At 39.5% G+C, this 9794-nt stretch overlaps 1 protein-coding gene across 2 annotated transcripts in view; it reads left to right on the plus strand.

Moving 5' to 3' along the window:
• The window catches only part of TSEN2 (tRNA splicing endonuclease subunit 2), a 49576-nt gene that overhangs the window by 23056 nt on the left and 16726 nt on the right, over window positions 1–9794 (plus strand). For both annotated transcript variants that reach the window (XM_049642741.1, XM_049642743.1), the window contains one exon: window positions 371–448. In XM_049642741.1, coding sequence (XP_049498698.1) covers window positions 371–448 — 78 coding nt within the window. The remainder of the gene's footprint in view (window positions 1–370; window positions 449–9794) is intronic.

The raw sequence follows: 9794 nt of genomic DNA on the forward strand, positions 1-9794 counted from the left end.
GAAACACCATTTGAAGAAGTGCTATCTACGCTTCAGAATGAGATGGTGAAGTCTAATTAAGAACCTAGGCACACACTTGTGAGGTACAGGTCAGTGAAAAGAAGGACATAAAACAGACCAACAAAAGGATCACAATTGCGGGAAAAATTCTTGGGGAAAAAAGAAATAAATGAAAATGTTAGTCGTAGAAAACCTAAAACTTATTTTTCTACATAATAATAATAAAAATCTATATTTTTAACAGTATTAAGCCAATAAATGTGAATTGGGAAATTTATAAGAAGCATGTTTGTTTTAAAATGCAATCTGCTCTGTGTAACATGTAGTCCTTTCATTTGTTCTCTATGTATTTTCTTTCTTCTGTCTTCAGTTGGCACCAAAAAAGAGATTAATATGCAGAAGAAATCCATATCGGATCTTGGAGTATTTGCAACTTAGCCTAGAAGAGGTATGTTTCCTGCATGTTATTTTTTCAGCTCTTGGTCTCAGGGCCTGGGCAACCTGTAAATGCAGCCCACCTATAAATGCAATTCTGTCTGTAATTCAGCAAGTGAGTATTCAGTAACTGAATGTTATAAATCGGTCTTGAAATGACCATAGGCAGCTTCCAAAGTAGGCCTGCCTAAGTTTCACTCCTTAGCCTTCCTTTCATCAAGTCTAAGATTTTGGGGGTGGGGGACTTCCCTATATCATGAGATGCTGTTTATGTACCATACCATTCACCCATTTAAAGTGTACAGTTCAGGGGTGCCTGGGTAGCTCAGTTGGCTAAGCCCCTGACTCTTGATCTTGATTCAGGTCATGGTCTTGCAGTTTGTGGGATCAAGCCCCCACATCGGGCTCTGCACTGACATCACTAACAAGCCTGCTTGGGATTCTCTCTCCCTTCCTCCATATTCTAGATAGATAGATAGATAGATAGAGTGTACAGTTCAGTGGTTTTCAGTATATTTGTGGAGTTTCGCCAGCTTTTAATAAGCTATGATGCATGCTTTAAGTCATGTAATGACTGCTAATTACATAAATGGATTCTAGATATCTCCTTCTGTAGGATTACTAATACATGTTCTCTTAATGGAATAGCTGCATTCCCAAAAGTTGGCTTAAAAGTGACTCACTAAAACTTGCATCTGGGGCACCTGGGTGGCTCAGTCGGTCAAGCGTCCAACTTCAGCTCAGGTCATGATCTAGCAGTCTGTGAGTTCAAGCCCTGTGTCAGGCTCTGTGATGACAGCTCAGAGTCTGGAGCCTGCTTCGGATTCTGGGTCTCCCTCACTCTCTCTCTCTGCCCTCCCCTGCTCACACTCTGTTTTGCTCTCTCTCAAAAATAAACATTAAAAAAAATTTTTTTAAGTGCATCATAAATTTTTCCTCTGATTTAAAGTTCCTCTATGCTGTGTTCACCTGTTGTTCAGTCCCTCTTTGTTTGCTTATGTTTATACTGTTCACAGAAGTGTCCTTTCTGCCCTGGAAGATAGCACCCGTTCCTTGCACCCATGTGCCTCTTCCCCAAGAGCGCTCCTGCCTGTCTTGGGTAGCCTCAGCAGTGTCTAGCACCATTCTCAGGAAATGTGTGTTGAATGCATCCACATTGGTAACTTCATAGACATGTCCACAGAGAAATGATTGTGTCTCCATATTCTCTTGATTTCCTTGTCTGTACTTCCTTCCACACAGTGAAGCCAAAGGTACAGCCTTATGGACCAGGAAAGGATTTTTGGAATTATTTACTTCATCTCATTTTATATGAGATAGCTTAGTCTGTTGTCAAAGACAATAGCCACTAGGCACATGTGACTATTCTATTAAACTAATTAAAATGGAGCAAAATGCAGAATTCTGTTTCTCAGTTGCGCCAGCTACATTTCACACACTCAGCAGCTGCTTGTGGATGTAGCAACTGTATTGGATAGCACAGGTGTAGAACATCATCATCACAGAAAGTTCTGGACAGCACTGTGGATACCCATTCTCTAAGGGCTTGAGCTCTCTGGTCCTTGATTTCTTCTCTGTAAAATGAGGGTTATATAGCATCTCACTCATAAGATGTTCTGGGAATTAACTACTGCTTGTGATGGGTTCAGCACAGTGCCTGATATATAGTAAAATGCTCAGTAAGTGTTACCGCATGCTATTCTTGTCATTATCATCATTATTAAGTTATTAAATTACTTGTAAATTATAATTAAATTACTTATAAAAGCTAGTTGGAATCTTTTCTTTTGCAGTCAATTTTGCAAAAATTTTCACTGGGTACTTCCTGTGTGCCAGGCACTGAGCTTAGTAGTAACAATACAGAAATAAACAGACTATGACTCTGGTTCTAAAGGTAGCCCAGAAATAATTACATTCAGTGCAGTCTGTGGATGGTGCCAGTGTTGCTCCTCTAGTATCCTTTACCCAGGATGCTTAATAATTATGATTACTAATTATAGCTGGGAAGACTTTACAAGGTCGGTAGTATCCGTGGAGGTTAAAGGATAAATGGGGGATTGCCATTTGGACACTGGACAGCATGGGCTCTTTCTTGCAGCTCAGTCCTGGATGGCAGTACAGGATGGCTAGACTGTGGAGGGCACATCTATAAGTATCTACCAGGAGTCTGTCTCTCTACCGGGTGGCACCAGGGCACTGCAGACAGCTGTGTCAGGGAAGGGTGAGGACCATAACAAGCATCAATAGGAGGGTGGGCTGGATAGTTGAGGCCAGGAGGAGCCAGGCAGTGTCTCTGCCCTGGGAGGCAGCAGCAGTAGGCAGAGAGCGTTAGGTGTCAGCTCACTGTCCCAGTAGGTGACCACTTGTATTCCATTCGGTGCTTTTTACAAGAAAAGGGGCTGCTGTCCACTGCTGTCTCCCAAACACTCCCTGAAGAAAAGCAAGAGTGTTGGGAGGTAGGTGAGGTTGCTCTGTGTTCTTGGAAGCTGCTTGGTTCCAGAGGACATTCCAGAGAGGTGTTAACAGTTTTCAGGGAGCGTGCAGTGAGACCTAGCTCTGCTTCTCAGTTCTGTTTTGGCAGATTTCCTATGAATGAATCACCCATGTTTGGTGCACCACTCTGCAGTTTAATGTGTTTCCATAAATGTCCTCAGGAACACAGGCGGCCCTTCTGTGGTGATTCAGAGGAGTTCTTTTTAGGGATTGAGAATGGTAATACCACAGCTGACTTAAAGATCTGCCTCTTAGAGATCTGTTACTGAGAACTGTTTTTCTGTTATAATGCTTTGGGCTCTAACTAGATTTAGTGATGTGACATTAAATCCTCATTAAACTCTTCCCTCCATTTTGCTCTGATAGTAAAAACTTACTAATGAGACCTCAAGGGACATACTTGCTCCCTCCCCTGACTTCCCCAGTCTGCTGATGATTTAATTCTAAGTAAAGCCAACTCAACTGAATTAAGATCCACTCCATCTGTAATAAGTACCTAAGAGCAGTTTGTGTACATTCATAAAAGCCGTTTATTTAGGCCAGTAAATATTAATGAGGCATTGGTTTCATCAGTTCTTAGAGAAACACTTGTTGACTGATAATGGAAAGTTTCTAAGGAACTTAAATTCTAACACATACCAGGAAGGAGTCTCTTGCTTAGCAAACAGAGGATTGAAATTTTCCAGGCTGTAATATCTAAATCGTTCCTTAAAAAGGAGGGAAAACGAAAATGAATTGAGCAGGTAGGTGCTTTGTGTAGCCTTTAAAATTTTTATAAGATTTAATCTCATTAAATCTTTTTTTTGAGTCCAATAATAATCATTGTATTTATTTTTTTTAATATGAAATTTATTCTCAAATTGATTTCCATACAACACCCAGTGCTCATCCCAACAGGTGCCCTCCTCAATACCCATCATCCACCCTCCCCTCCCTCCCACCCCCCATCAGCCCTCAGTTTGTTCCCAGTTTTTAAGAGTCTCTTATGTTTTGGCTCCCTCCCTCTCTAACCTCTTTTTTTTTTTCTTCCCCTCCTCCATGGGCTTCTGTTAAGTTTCTCAGGATCCACATAAGAGTGAAAACATACAGTATCTGTATTTCTCTGTATGACTTACTTCACTTAGCATAACACTCTCCAGTTCCATCCATGTTCCTACAAAAGGCCATATTTCATTCTTCCTCATTGCCAAGTAGTATTCCATTGTGTATATAAACCACAATTTCTTTATCCATTCATCAGTTGATGGACATTTAGGCTCTTTCCATAATTTGGCTATTGTTGAAAGTGCTGCTGTAAACATTGGGGTACAAGTGCCCCTTTGCATCAGCACTCCTGTATCCCTTGGGTCAATTCCTACCAGTGCTATTGCTGGGTCATAGGGTAGATCTATTTTTAATTTTTTGAGGAACCTCCACACTGTTTTCCAGAGCAGCTGCAACAGTTTGCATTCCCACCAACAGTGCAAGAGGGTTCCCGTTTCTCCACATCCTCACCAGCATCTATAGTCTCCTGATTTGTTCATTTTAGCCACTCTGACTGGCGTGAGGTGGTATCTGAGTGTGGTTTTGATTTGTATTTCCCTGATGAGGAGCGACGTTGAGCATCTTTTCATGTGTCAGTTGGCCATCTGGATGTCTTCTTTGGAAAAGTGTCTGCTCGTGTCTTTTGCCCATTTCTTCACTGGATCATTTCTTTTTTGGGTGTTGAGTTGGATAAGTCCTTTATAGATTTTGGATACTAACCCTTTATCTGACATGTCATTTGCAAGTATCTTCTCCCATTCCATCAGTTGCCTTTTAGTTTTGTTGCTTGTTTCCTTTGCTCTGCAGAAGCTTTTTATCTTGATAAGGTCCTGATAGTTCACTTTTGGTTTTGTTTCCCTTGCCTTGGGAGACATGTCAAGTAAGAAGTTGCTGTGGCCGAGGTCAAAGAGGTTGCTGCCTGTGTTCCCTGGGATTTAGATGGTTTCCTTTGTTATATTTAGGTCTTTCATCCATTTTGAGTTTTTTTATTTTATTTTATTTTTAATGTTTATTCATTTAAAAAAATTTTTTTAATGTTTATTTACTTTTGAGAGAGAGAGAAACAGCGTGCGAGTGGAGGAGGGGCAGAGAGAAGGAGATGCAGAATCTGAAGCAGGCTCCAGGCTCTGAGCTGTCAGCACAGAGCCCAACGCGGGACTTGAACCCACGAACCGCAAGACCATGACCTGAGCCAAAGTCGGACACTTAACTGACTGAGCCACCCAGGCACTCCAATATTTACTCATTTTTTGAGAGAGAAACAGAGTGTGAGCAGGGGAGGGAAGAGACAGAGGGAGACACAGAATCCGAAGCAGGCTTCAGACTCTGAGCTGTCAGCAGAGAGCCCAACATGGGGCACAGACTCACCAAACCATCAGCTCATGACCTGAGCTGAAGTTGGACACTTAACCAGCCAAGCCACTCAGGCGCCCCTATTTTGAGTTTATTTTTGTGTATGGTGTAAGAAAGTGGTCCAGGTTCATACTTCTGCATGTTGCTGTCCAGTTTTCCCAGCACCATTTGCTGAAGAGACTGTCTTTATTCCATTGGATACTCTTTTCCTGCTTTGTCGAAGAGTAGTTGGCCATACATTTGTGAGTCCATTTCTGAGTTCTCTATTTTGTTGCATTGATCTATGTGTCTGTTTTTGTGCCAGTACCACACTGTCTTGATAATTACAGCCTTGTAATACAGCTTGAAGTCTGGAATTGTGATGCTTCCAGCTTTGATTTTCTTTTTCAACATTACTTTGGCTATTCCAGGTCTTTTCTGGTTCCATACAAATTTTAGAATTGTTTGTTCTAGCTCTGTAAAGAATGCTGGTATTATTTTGATAGGGATTGCATTGAATGCATAGATTCCTTTGGGTAGTATCAACATTTTAACAATATTTGTTCTTCCAGTCCATGATCATGGAATGTTTTTTCTTTCATAAGATTCCTGTAGTGTCTTCAGTTTCTTTCATAAGATTCCTGTAGTTTTCAGCATGCAGATCTTTTACCTCTTTGGTTAGGTTTATTCCCAGGTATTTTTTGGTTTTCAGTGCCATTGTAAATGGGATCAGTTTCTTGATTTCTGTTTCTACTGCTTCATTATTGGCGTCTATAAATGCAACTGATTTCTGTACCTTGATTTTATATGCTGCAACTTTGCTGAATATATGTATCAGTTTTAGCAGTTTTTTGGTGGAGTCTTTCGGTTTTCCAAAAGAGCATCATGTCATCTGTGAAGTGTGAAAGTTTAACGTCTTCCTTGCTGATTTGCTTGCTTTTTGTTTTTGTTGTCTGATTGCTGAGGCTAGGACTTCAAACACTATGTTGAACAACAATGAAGAAAGTGAACATCCCTGGCATGTTCCTGACCTTAGGGGGAAAGCTCTCAGTTTCCCCATTTGAAGATGATATTAGCTGTGGGTCTTTCGTAGGTGGCCTTTATGATTTTGAGGTATGTTCCTTCTATCCCTCCTTTCTTGAGTTTTTTTTTTTATCAAGAAAGGATGCTGTATTTTGTCAAATGCTTTCTCTGCATCTATTGAGAGGATCATGTGGTTCTTTTTTTTTTTTTTAACTAATGTGATGTATCACATTGATTGAATTGTGGATATTGAATCAACCATACAGCCCATCAATCCCAATTGATCATGGTGAATAATTCTTTTAATGCATTGTTGGCTTCACTTTGCTAGTATCTTGTTGAGAAGTTTTGCATCCATATTCATCAGAGAAGTTGGTCTGTAGTTCTTTTCAGTGGGGTCTTTGTCTGATTTTGGAATCAAGGTAATTCTGGCCTCATAGAATAAGTTTGGAAGTTTTCCTTCCGTTTTTGTTTTTTGGAATAGCTTCAAAAAAATAGGTATTAACTCTTCTTTAATTGTTTGGTAGAATTTCCCTGGAAAGCCATCTGGCCCTGGACTCTTGTTTGTTGGAAGATTTTTGATTACTGATTCAATTTCCTTACTGGTTATGGGTCTCTTCAAATTTTCTATTTCTTCCTGTGTCAGTTTTGGTAGTTTATATCTTTCTAGGAATTTGTCTGTTTCTTCCAGATTGCCCAATTTGTTGGGATATAATTGCTCATAATATTCTCCTATTATTGTTTGTATTTCTGCAGTGTTGGTTGTGATCTCTTCTCTTTCATTCATTATTTATTTATTTATTTGGGTCCTTTTCTTTTTGATAAATCTGGCTAGATGCTTATCAATTTTGTTAATTCTTTTGAAGAACCAGATCCTGGTTTCATTGCTCTGTTCTGTTTTTTTTTTTTTTTAATTTCAATATCACTGATTTCTGCTCTAATCTTTATGATTTCCCTTTTTCTGCTTGTTTTGGGCTTTATTTGCTGTCTTTTTCCAGCTCCTTTAGGAGTAAGGTTAGGTTGTGTATCTAAGACATTTCTTCCTTCTTTAGGAAGGCCTGGATTACTATAAATTTCCCTCTTATGACTGCCTTTGCTGCATCCCGGAGGTTTTGGACTGTCACGTTTTCATTTTAATTGGCTTCCATGTACTTTTTAATTTCTTTAATTTCTTAGTTAACCCATTCATTCTTTAGTAGGATGTTCTTTAGTCTCCAAGTATTCGTGGTCTTTCCAAATTTTTTCTTGTGGTTGATTTCAACTTTTATAGCGTTGTGGTCTAAAAATATGCATGATAGGATATTGATCTTTTTTACTTGTTGAGGGCTGATTTGTGACCCAGTATGTGATCCACTCTGGAGAATGTACCATGTGTACTTGAGAAGAATGTGTATTCTGCTGCTTCAGGGTGAAATGTTCTGAATATGTCTGTTACATCCATTTGGTCCAGTGTGCCATTCAAAGCCATTGTCTCCTTTTGATTTTCTGCTTAGATGATCTGTCCATTGTTGTACATAGGGTGTTAAAGTCCCCTACTATTATGGTATTATTTATCAATGAGTTCTTTATGTTTGTGATTAATTGATTTATATATTTGGGTGCTTTCAAGTTGGGGGCATAAATATTTGGAATTGTTAGGTCTTCTTGGTGGATAGACCCCTTCATTATGATACAATGTCCTTCTTCATCTCTTGTTACAGCCTTTGTTTTAAAATCTAGTTGGTCTGATATAAATATGGCTATTCTGGCTTTCTTTTGCCATCCAGTAGCATGATACATGGTTCTCCATCCCCTTATTCTCAATCTGCAGGTGTCTTTAGGTCTAAAATGAGTCTGTGGTAGCCAGCATATAGATGAGTCTTGTGTTTTTTGATCCATTCTGATACCCTATGTGTTTTGATTGGAGCATTTAGTCCATTTACATTTCAAGTGATTATTGTGTTGCCTGTAGAATTGGTGTTTCTGGTGATGTTCTCTGGTCCTTTCTAGTCTTTGTTGCTTTTGGTCTTTTTGTTTTGTTTTTTCTCTGCTCAAAGAGTCCCCCTTAAAATTTCTTGCAGGGCTGGTTTAGTGGTCACGAACTCCTTTAGTTTTTGTTTGGGAATTTATCTTTCCTTCTATTTAAAAATTTTTTTTAAAACATTTTATTTATTTTTGAGACAGAGAGAGAGAAAGCTTGAACAGGGGAGGGTCAGAGAAAGAGGGAGACACAGAATCTGAAACAGGCTCCAGGCTCTGAGCTGGCTCGAACCCATGGACTGCGAGATCATGACCTGAGCCGAAGTCGGACGCTTAACTGACTGAGCCACCCAGGTGCCCCTTTCCTTCTATTTTAAATGACAGCCTTGCTATAAAGAATTCTTGGCTGCATATTTTTCTGATTCAGCACATGATCCTCACAATAGATGCAGAGAAAGCATTTGACAAAATACAGCATCCTTTCTTGATAAAAACCTGCCACTCCATTCTGGCTGGGGACTGCATCTCGGTTGCCACACTACATAAGAGGGCCCTCCTCATCTGTGCCAGGTGGCAGCAGCAGCATAATGTTTGTCGTTTGGTTGTAAATGAATCTCCCATCCTCATATTTATACAGAAAGTAACCCGGTTTTACTAATAGCCACCATTTAGCCACTAGTACACAGCAATTTTGCATAAGTCTGTTCAGGTGTAAACATGAATCCTTTTCTCCTCTACAAGTAGAGTGAAAAACAGGGTCTATTTGGTGGTATCCATGTTTGGCATTGTCTTAACTTTTATCACTTTTGCAGCACCTGGCTGGCTCAGTCAGTAGTTAGGGTTGGGAGTTTAAACCCCATGTTCAGTGTAAGGTTACTCAAAAAGATAAACTTTTTTAAAAAACTATTTTTATTTCCAAGTATGATTTTACTCAACTAGAGCTGACTTTCCTTGCTTTTCCTCCTGCCTCCTCATACAAGTAAAACATGTTACTGTATAATGGGAGTGCCTGGGTGGCTTAGTTAAGCATCCGACCAGCTCAGGTCCTGATCTCACAGTTCATGAGTTAGAGCTTCCCATCAGGTTCTGCTGTCAGCAAAAGAGCCTGCTTCAGATCCTCTGTCCTCTCTCTCTCTGCCCTTCCCCCACTCATGCTTTTCCCCCCCTCTCTTTCTCAAAAATAAACAAACATTTGGGGGGGAAAAAAAAGTTACCATATAATGAAGTTCATGGAAAGATAGGGATTACTTAATAGGAAATCACTTTACTGCATGGGTAACTAAAAAACTCATGTTTTGTTATGCAAGCCAAATCTGCACTGCCTACTTTTCACAAATTTCCATATATTTCTTTCTGTAAATTTTTTTCTCAGTTTAATATGGTTATTTAATTTTACAGAGGAAAATCTAATGAGCAAAAGTTGCTGTTGTTACAGCTATTTACATCATTTTCCAGTTTAGCTATGTGATTTTTAAGGGGAAAAATACATGGAAATATCATACAAATGCTTTTTTTTTTTTTTTTTTTTT

This window comes from Panthera uncia, chromosome A2 (genome assembly GCF_023721935.1).
Source record: "Panthera uncia isolate 11264 chromosome A2, Puncia_PCG_1.0, whole genome shotgun sequence".
In the NCBI taxonomy this organism is placed as follows: domain Eukaryota; kingdom Metazoa; phylum Chordata; class Mammalia; order Carnivora; family Felidae; genus Panthera; species Panthera uncia.